Source organism: Amia ocellicauda, chromosome 5 (assembly GCF_036373705.1).
Source record: "Amia ocellicauda isolate fAmiCal2 chromosome 5, fAmiCal2.hap1, whole genome shotgun sequence".
NCBI lineage: Eukaryota > Metazoa > Chordata > Actinopteri > Amiiformes > Amiidae > Amia > Amia ocellicauda.
The window spans coordinates 47,544,476-47,564,553 of record NC_089854.1 but is presented as its reverse complement, the minus strand read 5'-3'; the positions used below and the strand labels follow the sequence as shown (position 1 = coordinate 47,564,553).

General features: G+C 45.1%; 1 protein-coding gene and 1 pseudogene across 5 annotated transcripts in view; both read left to right on the top strand.

The window, feature by feature from the left end:
- LOC136749050 (putative nuclease HARBI1) overlaps positions 1–20,078 on the top strand; it is a 470,787-nt pseudogene that overhangs the window by 185,114 nt on the left and 265,595 nt on the right.
- Positions 1–20,078, top strand: part of srpk2 (SRSF protein kinase 2) — a 124,297-nt gene that overhangs the window by 78,465 nt on the left and 25,754 nt on the right. For all 5 annotated transcript variants that reach the window (XM_066705508.1, XM_066705507.1, XM_066705504.1 and 2 more), the window contains 3 exons: positions 9,060–9,226; positions 9,498–9,606; positions 9,927–10,014. In XM_066705508.1, the coding sequence (XP_066561605.1) occupies positions 9,060–9,226; positions 9,498–9,606; positions 9,927–10,014 (364 nt within the window). The remainder of the gene's footprint in view (positions 1–9,059; positions 9,227–9,497; positions 9,607–9,926; positions 10,015–20,078) is intronic.

Sequence of the window (20,078 nt, the reverse complement as noted above, 5' to 3'; positions counted from 1 at the left end):
ATCTGGAGAAACAATTAAGTCATAAACACATTTTCAGCAAACAGCTGTAGGCTATTTCGGCACTGTGTGATCTTTTATTACTGACAGGAGTTTCTAACAAATCAACCTTGTTGACCTTTTGCTCAGCCTGTATACAAGCTACTTCTAATGCTAGTATTAATATAAAACATTATATAATTATCACAAAACACTTTCTTCAACTTCCTATACAGAGTTTTCATTCCCTCCTTTTTGGCAATAGAGTGAAGCGAAAAGAAGCCAAAAGAATCGTGTTTGTCAGTTACAATAATTTCTTCCTCCTGAGGGGCAGGTGGTATAGTGCTGCGTTTTCAGCTTCCATCCATCCCAACCTGCCACCTACGAGGTGTGTATGTATGTACGGCGAGGTATTCAAATAATCAGGGGATAGGAATGTCTTTTTCTTTGCCTGGTCAGGCAAACAATTAGGTCATAACTACACCTTATTGAATATTGAGCTCTCTTATGGAAATTGCAGTGGCCACCTACAATTTCCTGGAGCTTTACTGTGTATCTTAAATTATATTTCATCCTGCCCCAGGTCATAAACGTCAATCCCCAGTTACATAATACATACATTGTTTTTGCTTCTAAGGGAATACAAAAGTCAGCAAAATGTTATTTCTAACATAATTTCTGGACCTCAACATTGGTCTGTTCAAGATGCCGTGAGGCTGTCTTTAAAGCTGCGCCCTCGGCCTACTGTGTCTCAACGAGAACACCAGCGTCTTCTCCATATGGACCTCTGCCACTACGGGTCAGACATCGGTTCCTTTCACGGCACGATTCATAATGTGGCCATGTGGAATAGATCGGTCATCTGAAGACACAATGTGTGTTTCGCACAACATCAGAGATCCTCCTTATAAAAGGCATCTCTATCACATGGACAGTAGTTGACATTCACACAATCTCTAAAGTTTCCAGTAAAGGGACAATTCAAAATAATAATCTTTCTATTTGTTTTACCTCTACCTCTCCACAGGTTCTCTTTAAATTACAATCTGATAGCCTCACACAATCCCGAGATCAAATCTAAATATACAGGGTGGTAATTTTTAAAGGTACTCACCCTTGTTTTGGTCCCGGGAGTGGAGGCAAGTTCAGATCCTCGTTCGTGACGCCAAGTTGTAGAACCATCTCGGAAATAAGTGGAGAAGTCGTGGAGATAAAGCAAATAGAACTTTAATCAAGCCGGCTCGGAAGCCCCACTTCAGGAATACTTCCTTCAGTGAGGACTTAATGTTTACAAACATGAGTACAACTTTATAGGAAAATGACGTAACATCTTATGGCCGTTCATCCAATCAGAAGATACAGGTCCGGGTCCGTTTTACGATCTGTCCTCCCGTGAAGAGGTGATGGATCCAAAGCAGATGTCCGTCTTTGATGTGCACTAGGAAGATGCGATCCCACGGTCGTCATTGACCTCGTGTCAATCGCTCGTTAACAGAAAAAAAATTTCAGCAAACAGCTGTAGGCTATTTCGGCACTGTGTGATCTTTTATTACTGACAGGAGTTTCTAACAAATCAACCTTGTTGACCTTTTGCTTAGCCTGTATACAAGCTACTTCTAATGTTAGTATTAATATAAAACATTATATAATTATCACAAAACACTTTATTCAACTTCCTATACAGAGTCTTCAGCTACCGTCTTTAATTGGGAAATTTAATCCCGTGCCGCAAGAAATCTAAACGGGTCCCACGGTTCCTGCGGGAGGGCCGTGGGAATGCAGACCTAGTTGAAATCCTGGTTTAGGGAAGAGGGTTTTAGATTTATGGAGCATTGGTCTTTCTTCTGGGATAGATGGGACCTGTACAAACCGGATGGTCTACATCTAAACAGAAAGGGGGCTAATGCATTGGGAGAGCGTATGTTCAGATTAGTTGAGAATCTTTTAAACTAGGTACCAGGGAGATGTTCCACTAAGGAAAGAAAACAAAGGGAAACTACTAGTAGGAAAGTCCTGAAATGTCTGTACCTCAATGCCAGGAGTATAAGGAACAAGATGTTAGACCTAGAAGCCACAGTGCTGGCATGTGATTATGATGTTGTAGGAATGACCGAGGATACATAGTTTAGGAGAGACAGACAAAATCGAAGAGGTGGTGGGGTAGCATTATATGTCAGAAATGACATTGAGGCAGAAGAACTCAAATTAGATCCTAGTAATGAAACACAATCTTTGTGGGTTAAACTTCTGAATAAAAGATCCAAAGGATTAGTGGTAGGAGTGTGTTACAGACCACCTAACTCACATATTCAGAAAGATGTTGCATTCTACAATCTAATCAGGACTGCATGTAGCAAGGATGTGGCTGCTATAATGAGGGATTTCAATTTCCCAAACAAAGACTGGGACTACAGTTGGGACTACAGAAGCAGAAATAGAAATGGTTGAGATGGTAAATGACTGCCTTCAAACTCAATTTGTCAGGGAACCAACCAGAGAGCATGCATGCATTGATTTGATATTTCCAAATGACCAATATATAGTCAGAGGGACACTAGTTAGAGAACCAATGGCAAACTGTAATCACAATATGGTTAGCTTTAAGGCATACTTCCAAAAAAACAAGGTCCAAGTCTAAAACAATGATCTATAATTTTAGAAAAGCAAACCTTGAAGGTATGAGGTGGCACTTAGAAGAGTTAGACTGGAGAACACTGGATACAGATTCAGCTGAAAATGGATGGTTATATTTTAAGAATATACTGCTTGAGGCTCAGGAGAAATTTGTACCAAATTGAGGACCAAAAAACATTTGCCAAAATGGTTTAATAGAAGTATGCAAAAAAATATAAAGAGAAAGAAAATGTTGTATAGCGCATACAAAAGGGATAGAGGCGAACCAAAATACAAAGAATATGCAAAGAGATCTTAAGAAAGGGATCAGGAAAGCAAAGAGGGAAATAGAAAGAAACATAGCTCTTGGAGCTAAAATTAATGAAAAGAGCTTTTTTAAATACTACAGCAGCAAGAGGTCAATAAAGGAGGAAGTGAAACAGATAAAGGAAGTATCTTGGAAAACATACAAGATGTGGCAAATGTTCCAAATGAGTATTTCACAGAGGTTTTTACAAAAGAAAAAATGGATAACATGCCACAGGTTAACGATCAGCCCAGTCAAACCCTAAGCGATATCAATATACATGAGGAGGAGGTACTAAAGGGACTAGCAGAATTGAAAACAAACAAATCACCTGGGCCAATGGTATATTTCCAACAGTACTTAAAGAAATTAGGGAAATTATTTATAGGCTGCTAACTCAAATATTCCAAATGACACTTAGAACAGGGGATGTGTCAAGTGACTGGAAGACAGCAAATGGGCATACCAATCCACAAGAAAGGGGATGAAACTGAGCCAGGAAATTACAGACCAGTCTCACCTGCATTATTAGACAGAAAACAGAGAAGCATCTTAATGAAAACCATATTCTTGGAGATAGTCAACATGGGTTTAGACAATGCAGATTGTGTCTTACTAGTTTATTAGAGTTTTTTGAACATGCAACTACAGCTGTAGATTACGTGAAAGCATATGATATGATATACTTAGATTTCCAGAAAGCCTTTGATCAGGTTCCACACCTAAGACTGATCCTAAAATTGGAAGCTGTAGGCATTCAGGGTAATGTAAGTAGATGGATTATGAACTGGTTGATGTATAGGAAACAGAGGGTGTCGATTAGAGGAGTCACTTCTAACTGAAGTGAGGTTGTTAGTGGAGTTCCACAGGGATCAGTACTAGGGCCTTTGCTTTTTCTAATCTATATTAATGATCTGGACTCTGGGATAGTTAGAAAACTTGTCAAATTTGCAGATGATACTAAAATAGGTGGCTCAGCAGATACAATCTCGGCATTACAGGCTATTCAAAGGGACTTAGATAATATTCAGTTGTGGGCCGACACCTGGCAGATGAAATTCAGTGTGGACAAGTGCAAGGTAATACACGGAGGTAACAAAAATGTCCACTATAATTACACTATGGGAGGAATAGAACTAGATGAAGTATCGCATGAGAAAGACCTAGGAGTCTACGTGGACTCCTCACTTTCTCCATCCAAACAGTGTGGGGAAGCAATAAAAAAGGCAAACAGAATGCTAGGGTATATTGTCAAAAGTGTAGAATTTAAAACAAGGGAAGTAATGTTAAGACTGTACAATGCGCTAGTTAGACCTCATCTGGAATACTGTGTACAGTTCTGGGCACCACACTTCAAGAAGGATATTGCTGCTCTAGAGGCAGAGAAGAGCAACCAGACTTATTCCAGGTCTGAAGGGAATGTCCTACTCGGAGAGACTGAGGGAACTGAACCTTTTCACCCTGGAACAGAGGAGGCTACGTGGGGACTTGATCCAAGTCTTCAAAATCATGAAGGGCATCGACCACATCAAACCAGAGGAGCTTTTCCAGATTAGCAGGGACACACGCACCCGGGGACACAAATAGAAATCGGGCTTCAAGGCATTCAAAACGGAAAACAGGAGATGCTTCTTTACACAGAGAGTAGTCACAATCTGGTACAAACTCCCCAGCAATGTGGTAGATACTGAAAATTTGGGAACATTTTAAAATAGACTGGATAGGATCCTTGGATCACTTAGTTATTAATGGACACCAAACGAGAACGATGGGTCGAATGGCCTCCTCTCGTTTGTAAACTTTCTTATTTTTTTATGTTCTTATGATTATATATTTTTTATTATCTATCTAATTTCCTTGATACATAATTTAACAATTCCTACAACTGTCTAGCTAGCATTACATTACATGTATATACACCCGCCGCTGCCATATTTTCCCAATTGACTTGTCTCCGCCTTTAATGGAAGGAGTTCTGGGACAAAGTGTACTCTTTGTACACTCTGCCGAAGGGAGCATTGAAGGGCACAAAACGCTCTATTAGGCTCCTTCACTCATTCCCTAAGGGTTTGGGACACCCCTTAAGATGTCCGCCATAGTACTTCCGCCTCGCAAGGGAAGGGAACGAAGGAACAAGTATATGATTTGGGACGCAGCCATAGACATTTTATGTTCAGACTAGCAGCATTCGTGTTAAAGTAAACAAAACAATTTATTTCTAACTTCCTGACTTCGGGGACAAAAAAGGCTCTTAACCTGCTATTAGTGGGGATGTAACCTATCAAATGACACCTTCATTAGGGGTGTGCGTAAAACCACCATTTTGGCTTGATCTTTTAGAGAAGGGGAGAGACCGAAATTATCAGTGCCGCTGTGTCCTGAGAGGCTCTGTTCCCTGTCACTCAATAGGACAAACTGGATTTTCACACCGGTGTGCAGAGAAAAAAGCCTTTCGTTTTGACACACAGCTTTATGTTTACTGTATTTGTTTTGTATTACTAATCTATGCAGTATTTGGATTGGATGTTTCTTTAAATTTTTCTTAATAGTAATTTGAAAACAGTACACATAAATGCTTGTAACCTCTTCACTCTGTGATAAACACTCTTATGGAACATTCGATCTCCCTAGTATAAGTCAGTGGTTCTCAACTGGTCTAACCTCAGGACCCACATTTGTCCTTGGTAATTAAGTTACAACCCAAAAATAATTTAATTTCCGAACTATTATACTTTATTTCACAAAACAATCAGTGCAGTAATCCACAATGTCTATATGTACTGTTCAAAACATGAAACAAACAAAAACCAGCAACAAGGGCTTCTTCACAAAATGAATAGTTAATCGCAGTGCACTTCATGCACTGATAAAAACAAGAAACAAATGAAAGTGCACAAAAAACAAAACAATGAAACAAAAGCCATTGAAACACATGAGACTAAATCATGGTCCTCCAAAACACTGCTTTTTCTAATCTAGACTAGAGAATAGGCCTATCTGAAATTACAGGCTGGACATGCTTAGGCATATGCTTTTTTAACAAGTTTCTTTGAGAAATATATATCAATAGGAGTCTGCTGAGCTTAATTATGCTGCTGTTCACATGCTAAACACTCGCTAACGAAATCATGAAGCCATCAAAGCTAAAGCGCCATTTAGACACAAAACACTTGGCCTATCCAGAGAAACCAGTGGAGTATTTTCAACAAAATCTCCAGGGGCTAAGGGCATCACAAAAGTGCCTAACGACTTCATGTTCAAAGCAAGAGCAGGCTCCGTGCACCTTACCATGTAGCTCACCGTATTGCAAAATGCAAGAAAGACCACATTATTGCAGAAGACCTTGATACAGCACCTGTACATGGTGGGAAGCTCTCCACTGCAGAGGAACTGCTCCTGAAAGTCTCCTTCCCACACATGCCTCACATAAACTGCGTTGATGCGAGCTGTGGTCTGTTGTTTTATGTCATCGGACATTTCTTGAATCCTCCTGCGTATGGTATCACTGGATAGTGGAAAGTATCTTCAATGTATCCACAGCAGATTGGTCCACCACCTCTCTGGCCATGTCAATGGTGGCAGGTAAGATAAGGTCTTCTGCAATAGTGTGGGCTTTCTTCCATTTTGCAGATGACGAGATAGACAGATTTAATATAATTTGTGTCGTATTTATGTTTCGAGGCCATGTTGACTGAGGAGCGCTGCCTTAACTCGCTAAACTGCTGTGACAACGTTAGCCTAGTTACATGTGTTTTTTAAGTGGATTTTTAACTGTGTGTCACTGCTTAGTGTGTGTTGTGTTCTTTGCTGTGATCATCCTGAAGATGGCGCTGCAGTTTTGATTGACACTTTGACATTTGTGTTCTAGAATGCGTTCACAGGTCAGGGGTGTGAGCCTACACACTATTATTTTTAGCCTAAAAATAAAAGTTAGACTTTTTGACGGAGCCGAAGCACACGTCCGCGACCCATTCCACACCAGCTCACGAGCCAATTTTGGGTCGGGACCCACCAGTTGAGAAACACAGGTATAAGTGCAATCTTACAGGAGAATGAAAGACTAAATTACAAGTACAGTCTGAAAAGATGTGTCTTGAGTAAGGAGGTCAGAGACTCTGCTGATTTGACTTCAGTGGGAAGGTTGTTCCACCACTTAGGGGCCAGGGATGAAATTGAGCGGGCTCTGGAGGAAAGGGATTGGAGAGGAGGCAGAGTTAGTCTTCTGGCAGTGGAAGACCACAGCGGTCTGGAGGGGATGTATGGAGAGACGAGGGTCTGAGGCATAGACGGAGAGTTTTGAAATTCCCGGGGGGGCTGAGTTACTAAGCCGAAACCTCTACAAACACTGTCAGATAAAATAACTGTGTTTAAGAGCCGGGGGGGCTGATGGTGATTTCTCCTGTAAGAGCGGGGGGGGGGGGTTGGGTGGCAACTGCTGGTGTTTACTCCGGTAAGAGGGGGGGGGTGCTGACAGTGTTTTCTCCGGTAAGAGCGGGGAAGTTGTTTGTTTTATTTTCTTACTTGAATTGTTAAGTAGCTTATCGATATTCCACGGGGGGCTGAAGCCCTTGAGCCCCCGCATAGATGAAGAGGTCAGCAGACGGTGAGGAAGGGGGGGGGAGGAAATAGGAGATCAGATTCGGAGAGGTTGAGCTTGAGGTGGTGTGAGTGCATCCAGGCAGAGATAGCAGACAAACAGGAAGAGATGCGAGAGGGGATGAGTGGGTCAGAGGATGGAAAAGACAGGACGATCTGGGCATCATCTGTGTAAAAATAGTAAGAGATGAGGGGGCCCAGGAATAGTCTGAACTATTCAGCATAATAAATCTGTTTGTTGACAGTTATTACTGTCATTCATTTATATGTATAGCTATTATCCTTGTTTGTAAAATAAAAACAGTGTTACAGGAGGCAGTTCTCAGATGTAATGTGAGGGACTGAAGCAGGGGTGGCTTACAAATATTTTCAATTGATACATCCCAGTATCTGCCTTTGTAACCAACAGGCATCTGAAAATTGAATAATAAGAAAACATGCCTGATAAAAGATCTAGGCACTATTTTGATATTTGGCACATAGTATATTGTAATATGTTTATGGATTTGTCAGGTATTTTGCATTCTTAAAAAATCTGGACAAGCTGACCTCAGATCACCGTGTCAGCAACTCAAACTATAGGAAAAAGCAATCATTTATGACTTATACTGGGAGGCTCATGCCTCTAATGTGCATGGAAATGCCATTATAGATAAATGGCATGGTTTAATAAATCACATGCAGAATATGCATAGTGGTCAAATGATCTACTATAAAAACTGCAAGTATTCACTGAAAAACCATGGTTAGCTTTGGGTGTGTGCATTTGTAGTTCCCCTTCAAGAGCAGCCTATATCAGCCTCTTAGTGTTGGAGGACTGAAATACAGGTTACAAATCCGACGAGTGGTCCACACCTTGAACACTTCAGTGCGGATAAAATGTGCTGGGCTATCATGGTGTACTGTCCCCCTCTCTCCCAGCCTTCCCCCTGCTTCCTTCAAACTCTCTCTGTTTCTCTATTCCTTTTGAGGTCTGTCTATCTCTATTGTACTCGCTCTATCCTTTTCTCTCTCCATCTGTGATGCTCTCTTACTCCCTGCAGAAAGTGCAGTGCATATGTGTGTGTCTGTGTGTGTTAGGGAGAAGGGGAAGTGCCTTTGTTCTATTGTGGTTCTAAGGATAGGCTTTAGTCTGTGGTTTTGTGTGTAGAAAGTATGCTTCTCTATGTGTTCTGACAGAGGCGCTGTGTGTGATTATGTCTGAGTCTTGTAGCATTTAACCCTCAGAATGCAGCGTGTCTGCACTGGCTCTGCTGTTTCCAAGGCTTGCTTGCTTGAATGAACACTTGTGCATATCAGTGTTATTCTCAGTGTTGTAAGCATAGTTCTCTGACAGGGCTCCCCAACTGAGTTTAACTGTCCTGATGGTGAGTCAGTGTATCAGTCAGTTAGTCAATTTGTGGTTCTGTCCTCTCCAATTCAATGTTAATACCTACCGCAGCGCAGAAGCAGATCAGTCAGTGATGCTGCCAGAGCAATCGCACAGTTCATCACCATACAGTGCAGCACAGACAGGAGAGCTGCAATCTGACATCACCTCTCTCTTCCATTCTCTCCCTCTGTCCAGGCCTGAACCCCAGCAGAAAGCCCTATCGGTGACCTCCCCACCCCCACCCCCACCCCCACCCCCGCCCCCGCCACTCCTCCCTGAGCCAGCTGCCCCCCCTGAGCCGGAAGAGGAGATCCTGGGCTCTGACGACGAGGAGCAGGAGGACCCCGCTGACTACTGCAAAGGTCAGCTCATCAACCCCCCTGGCCAAAGCTGTAACTGCAACCCTCAGGAATACACAGAGGGAGAGGGGGAAACAGGGTTAGATGGAGAGAGTAGAAAGAGTAAAAGGAAGTGATTGTGTGTGGAGAAAGTGTGTGTGTGTGGGGGGGGGGTGTCAGAGGGTGGGAGAGAGACAGGGGATTGACCAGGGTTAAAAATGGTCTCCCTTGTAAATGGACATAGCAAAACATGTAAAGTGTCTTTTCTCCTTTCCTCCATTTATCTCCCTCATAGGAGGGTACCACCCAGTGAAGATCGGGGACCTGTTTAATGGGAGGTTTCATGTGATCCGTAAGCTGGGCTGGGGACACTTCTCCACTGTGTGGCTGTGCTGGGACATCCAGTGAGTACATGTCTCTATAGCATTCTCTCTTGCTCTGTCCTTCCATCGATACATTGCGTCACTGTGCTGGGACATCTAATGAGCACTGCCCCAATATTTTCCTTCTCTGTCTATACACTGTCACTGTAACTAAACTGTAAGCGTGCTCTGTGCAATGTGAGTGTGTTTGTGTGCTGTATGTACGTATTTGTGTGCTCTGCGCTCTAAGTGTTGTGTTTAAGAGAGTGTGTGCGTGTGTGTGTGTGTGTGTGTGTGTGTACGTGTTCTGCATGTTGAGTGTAAATGTGAGTGTGTGTAAGTGTTTCTCTGTTGCGCTCCAGGGGGAAGCGGTTCGTGGCGATGAAGGTGGTGAAGAGTGCGCAGCACTACACTGAAACGGCACTGGATGAGATCAGGCTGCTTAGATGTGTGAGTCTCGCTCTCATGCTCTCACAATATCTCCCTACATCTCCTCTCTCTCTCTCCCTTTTGTTTCCTTCTCTCTCTTTTCCTGTGTCACCTACACTGGTGTTTTCCATTAACAGGAATGTTACCACAATAGTTTAATTTCCTTGGCCCCCCTGCAAGAAATCAAACTACACCCAGGGGGTTGTCTAGGGGGTGTAAATTGGAATTTGTGCATTGCATTGCTCTTGCTGGATAAGGGTGTTTGCCAATAAATAAATAAATATTTCGGCCCCTCCTGAAATATGATTGGCCACCCCAGTGCCCTCCCACCCCCAGACATTTTGAGGTCTGATTGGTCATTAGTCAAGTTGATCAAACCAAAATGGTGGGACCAGCGACACTGCGACTGATCTGTGCCCATACAGAGTCTGAGAGTGAGAATTCTTAAGTGCCTGAAATATCTGAGAGTGATGTCAATTTGAACTTACTTTTACTCTTAGGAGTAAAAGCTATTCATAAGATTCTTTAGAATTAAAAGTACTCCTAACTCGTCCAATGTTTAGGAGATCTCACGAGGTCCCCTAAACTAGTTAGGATTTGGGAGATGGCATCAATGAGAAGATGTCTGCGCACCTTCCGTGACAGTAAAGGCGTGTTACAGCAGTGTGATGATCAAGAGTTATTGCAACATACACTCACCTAAAGGATTATTAGGAACACCTGTTCAATTTCTCATTAATGCAATTATCTAACCAACCAATCACATGGCAGTTGCTTCAATGCATTTAGGGGTGTGGTCCTGTTCAAGACAATCTCCTGAACTCCAAACTGAATGTCTGAATGGGAAAGAAAGGTGATTTAAGCAATTTTGAGCGTGGCATGGTTGTTGGTGCCAGACGGGCCGGTCTGAGTATTTCACAATCTGCTCAGTTAATGGGATTTTCACGCACAACCATTTCTAGGGCTTACAAAGAATGGTGTGAAAAGGGAAAAACATCCAGTATGCGGCAGTCCTGTGGGCGAAAATGCCTTGTTGATGCTAGAGGTCAGAGGAGAATGGGCCGACTGATTCAAGCTGATAGAAGAGCAACTTTGACTGAAATAACCACTCGTTACAACCGAGGTATGCAGCAAAGCAATTGTGAAGCCACAACACTTACAACCTTGAGGCGGATGGGCTACAACAGCAGAAGACCCCACCGGGTACCACTCATCTCCACTACAAATAGGAAAAAGAGGCTACAATTTGCACAAGCTCACCAAAATTGGACAGTTGAAGACTGGAAAAATGTTGCCTGGTCTGATGAGTCTCGATTTCTGTTGAGACATTCAGATGGTAGAGTCAGAATTTGGCGTAAACAGAATGAGAACATGGATCCATCATGCCTTGTTACCACTGTGCAGGCTGGTGGTGGTGGTGTAATGGTGTGGGGGATGTTTTCTTGGCACACTTTAGGCCCCTTAGTGCCAATTGGACATCGTTTAAATGCCACGCCCTCCCTGAGCATTGTTTCTGACCATGTCCATCCCTTTATGACCACCATGACCACCATGGCTACTTCCAGCAGGATAATGCACCATGTCACAAAGGTCAAATCATTTCAAATTGGTTTCTTGAACATGACAATGAGTTCACTGTACTAAACTGGCCTCCACAGTCACCAGATCTCAACCCAATAGAGCATCTTTGGGATGTGGTGGAACGGGAGCTTCGTGCCCTGGATGTGCATCCCACAAATCTCCATCAACTGCAAGATGCTATCCTATCAATATGGGCCAACATTTCTAAAGAATGCTTTCAGCACCTTGTTGAATCAATGCCACGTAGAATTAAGGCAGTTCTGAAGGCGAAAGGGGGTCAAACACAGTATTAGTATGGTGTTCCTAATAATCTTTTAGGTGAGTGTAGATTGGACAGAAATTCAATATTGTCTGAAACTTAACAGAATGCACTTTCCCTGTCACCAGACACCGCAACATTGTCACCACCTGTATCTTTGCTGACAGTGGTGGAAGAAACTTCAGCAATGTAGCAGGGAATTTCCCATCAAACAATAATGGCATTAATAGCTCCCGAGATCGTTCGAGAGTTTATTGATTTCCCCACTACTGCACGACAAATACCCCCAAAACAAGTCGCATTCATAATAAATAGGCTAGCCTGTATTAATCAAGGGTTTTAAATTACACCTCTTCTCCGTTTTTCTAACAAGAATAAACTAAAAATAACCCCAAAAATGAATGAAAATGATCCGTTCATACAAAGCATATGCTGTATGTGTGGTTTCAAAAGAAAAAGTGTCTGAAATAGCGAATTGGTGTAAAAGCCTTAATGAAGATATCCCAGTGCTTCCACCTGTGGACAATTTCCTATGTTCAACAGAAGGATAAATAGTGTTACATTTTAAGATGTTTTATGTATATTTATTTATTCTGATTATGAATGAGAAATTAATCTAGCATTTTATTTCTGTGTAGCACTTTAACAGCCAGGTATTGAAGGATATGGAGAAAACCCTTTTAATTTCGTGTCAATTTATAAATAAATAAAAGTTTGAGTTAGCTTAACATATTCGTATAGTTGTATATTCGCTTCTGCTTGTCTGTGATCTCGCTTTTTTATTTTATTTTCTTGAGTGAAAATTAGCTAAAAGTGTTTCCTACGATTGGATCCTACTCCCGGCTAAAGGTATGTGTAAAATGTTTTCTAACTAACTACCTCCTACTCTGAGGGACTTTACACCCAAACTAACTTTTAGTGTGATTCCTAGCAGTAAATCTGAGAAGTTTTATGAATACGGGCAAAGATGTCAGTGTTAGATTTTCAGTGTGTGTGAGCACAGAAAGATCATTTCATTCATTGAGGTTGCCCGCATCAAAAGCCCCATTTACACTGACATTCCTATTGCTCCCCATTCACATAATGGAGGGTAATTCATGCCAAAATGTAAATATAAATAAATACATGAAATAGGAAATAAATAAATAAATAAATAAATAAATAAATAGGAAATAAATACTGTTGAACCCTGGCAAAGAATTGAAGTCTTCAAGCACCGAGGATAATGTATTTATTTAACATGCCCGGCCTGAAAGGCCCTGACATGGAAGCTCTCCACCTGAGTGGAGTCTCCCTGAACAGCAAAAGTTAACATGACATGTGGTTCTGTGGGCAGGGTCAGTCACATGTTTCCAATAAGTGTTGCCTGAGGTCAGGTTCCTGGCCCTTGTAATGTTCGTGGTTATCTTCCTGGTGGAAGTCGTGGGATGCTGAAACCAGATGGCTTCCTTTGATATACTGGGAGAGGTCTGGTCCCATGGTCATCATAGCAACTGTTAATCAATAACTATGATGTGACCTCTCCAGCCTCCAGCCACAGAAAACCTTGAAGCAAATGCTGGGAGGGACTTCTGCACCGTCAGCTCTAGTAAAAACAGCCTTGCTAACATTAGCTTGCTTGATAATTAATACAATTGGCACTGTTGACATATTAGTATTTGAAACATTAATATAACATATAACATTATACAGTTTATACAAAACATTAATACTGGCTCTTCAAATACAAAAAATACAAAATAAATAAATACATATATAAATGCAGTTAAAAAGGAAATAAATCGAAATATATAAATATATATTTATTATTTATTTATTTATTTATTTCCTATTTTAATTTTTCATCCTTGTATTACCTCCTAGCATCAATCATCCTTAAAGTAAAATACTGTTTTATTGGTAAAAGTATTTCACATTTCAAAAATAAAAACATTCATACAAATTTTAATACTCGTGATTAAAATTTTAAAAATCAATTCTTAAAATCACTTAAAAGTTTTAAAAATCTTTGTGATTTAACAAAAACAAAATACTAAACTTCAAATAAACAAGTGCACAAAGCAACAAAACAAACGTGATTAAAGCAAACTGCTACCAACAAAAAAGTCAAATACATTGAAAATAACTGAAAATGCACTGGACAAAATAAACAAACAATTAAACAGGTAAAAATAAAAAACAAACCAAAACGGTCCAATGCATTTAAAATTAAATCCAAAACGGTCAATGTATTTGACAAAAAAATATAACAAAACTAAACCAAAAAAACCCAAACAACTAGTGTTTTAAAAACAACTAAATCTTTAAAAATAGTTAAAATTCATTTTTAAAAGTCATTTTAAAAGGCAATCATTCATAAAAGGATTAAAAGATCTTGGACTCGGGCTCCAGCAGGGGGAAATGACCGTCCCCGGAGGTGGGTCCCATCATGGGATCCTGAGCTCCCCCAGATCTTGTATATGCCAGTTCTTAAAGGCTTCCTCCTTGCCCCTCTGATGGACCTCCAGATTGACATAATCCCTCACGAGCACCATGCCCCTCCGCGCGATGACAATTGGGTCCAGCTCCTGCTAATTGAATAGACAGATGTTCCGTCCCTCCCACAGGGCCTGCTTCACTGCGCAGACGACATGCCACCAGCACCTCAGGGTGGATGATGTCAATCCCCTGGCTGGACCATATAGGATCTGCTGGGCGGTCGCCCGCCCAGGAACGGCAAACCTGTGGAGGAACGGAGAAAACAGGAGCCAGACCCTGTAGGCGGAGGGGCAATCCCTAAAGATAAGAGCCTCCGTCTCCTTCCCCAGGCAACCCTTGTAGGGGCAGATGTCATAAGGGGCTAGGCCCCTTCTGTGCATGAATACTCGGGTGGGGAGACACCGACTCACAGCCATCCAGGAGACATCTTTCTGCGTATTTGTGAGGCAAACGTGCGTAGCGTTAGCCCAGATAAACCGGCAGGTTTCGGGAGGGAAATCTTCTATCCGGCTGGTCTCCTGGGTAGATCTCATCTGGATACAGATGGTCTTATAATCCCAGGAGGCCAGCATGACTTTATGGAGGCCTACTTCTAGCGCAAAGGCTCGGAGCGCCCTGTAGAACAGCGGGGGATCCCACGAGTGCGGCCTGGTGTTATCCATGGCGCAGAGGCCGAATGGTCTCAGGCTGCTGGCAAAGTAGAAGCGGTTCATAAAACTCACTTTCTTGCCAGCAGCCTGGATGTTCTTGACCACGTAGGCCAGCCCCTGCGCCTTTATCAGCCGCACAACGTCCGGGACCCCCCTGCCTCCATCCAGGGTACCCTTCACCATTTGCACTCTCTTCAGCCTCTCCATTTTGCTCCCCCAGACAAACCGAAATATAATCCTGGTCACTAGTTTTGCGATGACCTTGTCTGGGGGTCGGGAAGAGGATGGCCTTTACGACCAGCACCTTACCGGCCATCGTCAAGGTCCTTCTGCTCCAGCCGTGGATCTTTCTTTGGACTTTAGATAAAGCCTCCTCCCAGCTCCGGGTGCCCGTGTTGGTCCCGTCGATCGTGATCCCCAGAACCTTGATGGACGGCTTCACAGGGAACACGGTCGACAGGCCCCGGCCGACAGGCCATGCTCTGGAGAGGTAGACCTCGCTCTTGGCCCTATTGACAGCGGCCCCCGTCACCCTGCAGAAGCCGCCCAGCAGTTCCTCAACCCTGGCCATGGACGGCGCGTCCGTGCAGACCACGGCCACGTCGTCCATATAGGCCAGGGCTTTCAGTTGCTCTCCGCCAGAACCCGGGAGATGGAAACCTGTCACCCGGACGTCCCGGCGGATCGCCTGCATGAACGGCTCCAGACAGAGGACGTACAGCAGGGCCGACAGGGGACAACGCTGTCGGACCCCCGACCTGACCGGAAATGGTTCGGTCAGGTGGCGGTTCACAAGGACCCTGCTGCTTAGGCCGCTGTAGATGATCTTAACCCACTTCCTCAGGCCAAGAGCGAGACCCATCCTCTCCATAACAAGCTGCAGGTATTCGTGGCCCACTCTGTCGAAGGCTTTCTCCTGGTCCAGACTGATTAGGACCAGGGGAAGCCCTCTCTCGTTCGAGTAGGCCACGACATCCCTGAGCAGCATGGCGTTGTCGGCCGCCGATCTCCCCCGGGCACCGCAGACCTGGTCGGGACCCACAACTTGAGGGAGTGGCCACTGCAGACGGAGCGTCAGTGCTTTGGCCAGTATCTTGTAGTCGGTGCACAGGAGGCTGACCGGCCGCCAGTTCCTCAGATCCTTTGGATCTCCCTTCTTATGAAGAAGAGAGAGGATACTCCTCTTCATAGAAGGGACCAGTCTACCCTCTCTGTACATCGACCCCAAGACCTGAGCCAGATCTTCCTTAAGCACCTCCCAAAAGATCTTATAGAATTCAGCAGGGATCCCATCGGGACCCGGTGTCCTTCCAGAGTTAAGACTCTTTATCACCTGGGAGAGTTCAGTGGTGGTGATCTCTGGATCCTCCTCCGACCTCCTCGTCCCCCTCGTTGCGGGACTCCAACAGGGACAGAAAGTGATGGATCAGATTTTGATCCACCACCTTCTGATCGTACAACTCCCTGTAGAAGTCCCGCACCACTGTCTCAACAGCCTCTCTGCCCTCCACCTCCTGCCCCGAGGAGTCGATCATGGAGGACATGACATGAGCACCTCTGTCGTCAGGAGCCTGTGGTCTGAAAAGAAGACCACCTCCGAAGACATGGCGGTCCTCTCCAGTGGCTTACTGAGGAGGACGAGATCTATCCTGGAGAAGGAGGAGCCAGAAGAACTCGCCCAGGTGAACAAGGGGACCAGGTCCCGACCTGCGTCGCAGAGTTCAAAGTCCTCCACGAACGCAACCAGGTCCCTGCTGGATCTATCTTTGCTGGGCTTACTCTGGTCTACATCCCTCAGAGCACAGTTGAAATCACCTGAAATGATAACCGGTAAGGTGCCGATCAGGAGCGGGCGTAGCTGACGGAGAAAGAGGACTCTCCCCCTTGTATTTAAGGTCGAGGCTGGCCAACCTGCCCACCTCTATCACCCTAAATTTTTTGACTTCTATAAATGGGTTCTTCAGGAGTACGGCAATCCCATCCGCTCGGGATACATTGGACCCCGACCAGAAGGAATCACCTAGGGTCCAAGTGTCCCGGAGATCTTTATATTCTTTTTGGAACGGGATGCCGCACTCCTGTAAACAGATAATATCTACTTTCATTCCAGCCAGAGAGTTTAAAACATCGGCCCTCTTTTTCACCTCAGCAATGCTCCTCACGTTTATAGATATAATAGTTAACGCCATAATGGCAGTGAGGGCAATTACCCGCTCCGTAACAATCATGTAAAGAAACCCTCCTCTTCCCCACTTCTCTCTTCTCCCTCACCTAGCTTAGCGCTCGCACACATCCTCTAGGAAGACTATGTGGGGGGCTCGGCTCCCGCCACCCGGTAAGGCTGGCGAAACTCCACTGGGCTCAGGGCCCGCGGTGCTGGAGGTTCTCCCTGGTTCCCTTGTAGCCGAGGCCCGACGAGCAGATGGCAGGGCAGAGGCCTTGTGTGCGACTGAGGAGAGCACTGGATAGACCACGCTAGTCGTTCTTTTAACTAATGGTGGGGGAGGGGGTGGTTTCTCCCTTCCCGGCTGTCTGCTGCCGCAGGCCTCAGGCACCAGTGACTCTGCCATTGCGGCCCTGAGGTCTTCTTGGCAGAAGACACTGGCGCTGACTCTCCTCTCCTGAGGACCTGCGGCTCTCCCACTACTGCCGGGAGGGCATACCTGTCCCCTCCCCTGAGAGAGTCTCGGTCGTGGGGCTGGAGGGATGTTACTATTTTGGGGCCTGTCCTCCACCAGGCTGCCCACTGGGGGGAGTGGAGAAGGCCCACAACTCTCCGCTCCGGACTCGAAGTGGGGCGTGTAAAACTGAGAGGGAGAGGTCTCTGCAGCGGGGGGGGGAGCTGGCAGGGGGGGGAGAGCCAGCAGAATTAAACCTCTTGCTCTTCGCACCCCCCCCACCCATGCTCCTCTTCTCCATCCTTCTCCTCTTCCCCGCCACAACTGTCCACTCCCCCTCTGCCTCCACTTCCGACCCAGAGTCGGAGAGGGAGCCTATGAGACTCCTGAGGACTGTTTCCTCTCTACCCCTGTCTAGGGGAATCTGCGTTGAAGGAGCCTCCACTTGGTTTTCTGTCTCTCCACTACCCCCGAGGGCCCGTGCCCTATTTGCATAGGAGGAGGGACAATTCCTAAAAAGGTGCCCTCCCCCGCCGCACAGGTTGCAGGCCCTCTCCTGCTTGCAGGCCCTGGTCAGGTGTTCCCCGCCGCAAACCTTGCACTTAACAATAGTGCAGGCTGCGGCTAAATGACCCAGGGCCCCGCAGTTCCTACATAATTTGGGCATGCCATGGTAGAAGACTAGCCCCCTGTTTGCTCCTAAAACTACGGTGCTCGGCAGGTGGCGTACTCCACCAATCGCGGCCACTTCCACCTGCAGGTGCACCTGCCACCGTCGAGCACCGGTCCAAACCCCATCCTCGTCATTGACTCTCTTGCTTTCAGACAGGATCTCACAATGTCTCCTCAGCCATACCTCTACATCATACTCTGCCACTGCTTCATTATAACTGGATGGTAACAATTTTAATTTCTCTATCGGTCAGGGCGTAGATCCACAAAGTCACTCAGGGGCATACATTCCTTTTTTTCTCTGTAAATGTTCCAAAAACACTCCAGCACTTGTGGGTTCTTAAAACTCACCTCAAACACGTCCCTAGGTCCAGGCAGTTTCACCACGCAGTTCCGCTCAGAAGGGGCGAAGCCCAGGCCCCTCTGCAGCACGGACCTGCTGAACTCCAGCCAGGTGAGGGCCGCGGTCTCGGCTCCAGCCACACGGCTGAAGTGCACCGCATTGTGGCGCCTCACACCGGCGGTTCCCTGGGCCATGCTGCACTTTCCTACCTGAGAAAGGGTCCAGAGGCTCTAAATCCGGAGGTCGGGGCAAGTCCACCTGGCTGGGGAGCAGCTTCCACCTCCGGGGCTCTTGCAGGGAGCGGGCCTTGCAGAGAGAAGTCTGGGCCCTGGCTGCAGGAGGCCTCCCTCAGGGACGTTCGCCGATCGGCCTGGTCGGTCCCTGGGATCCGAGGCCTCTCCTGGAACCTGGCTGGTGACGTCAGCGGGGAGCAGTCCTGGTCAGGCCGGGCTCTGGGTAGATGGTCGGCCGGGCTTCTGTATGGGACCCACTCCGTGAGGAGTCCGCCGACTCCTCTGGCTAGGTCCCCTGTCGCTCCCGGTCCGTCCCAATCTCCGCTTGCCTCGGCCTCCGGACCACTCCAAGGACCCAGGACTCTGCAGCTCTGTCAACCGGCACCTCCCCGTATCGTCTGGTCTGGCCTGATGGATCAGCTCCCTGCAAGGAAAATAAATCATTCTTAAAGGGCGGGACAAGACGTGGATCGATGATCTATTAACTTTTCCTGGTGTTATCAGGTGACCAATCACCACTCTCCGGCTATACCACCCGGGGACAGGGGGAGCCACACAAACACAATTCACCCACGAACATCTCTCCCTAGCCCAACACAGTAACACCCCACATGTAACACATACACACCCACACAGATGACAGGGTCCCCAAACTGACCCACCCACCCTTCATACACACATTTACATCCCCCCCCATCTTTGTGCTACCCTACTGGCACATACACACAGACACCCGCCATGAGTGCTACAATATTATTTCCTGGAGTTAAACTGAATCAGAGTAGAGCAAATAATTATAAGGTGATCAATAACGCTTTTCCAAAGATTTTAATTAGCAGGTTTGTAATACTACTACTACTACTTATAATAATAATAATAATAATAATAATAATAATAATAATAATAATAATAATTTAGCCTTTCAACTATTCCATTGGCAGTTTAAGAGTAAGCTATTCAATCAAAATAATACAGGCTACATGAACACCATTATACAGAAATGGTCGTAAATTATGTGTACATTTCATAAACAGAAGAGAAATGTAATGGTAGTAGACACCATCCAAGAACAACAAGGAACATTAATTTAAAACAGCTCCTCACTTAGGAAGGGGTTTTATGTTTATTTTTTGAAAATACAGTGCTTCAGCTAATGGGAGTTTTTGGTATTTTGGTACTTCAATGTATTTGAATTATGAATGATAAATATTGAATGATAATGTATTTTTATTGGTTTCTTAAATATATATG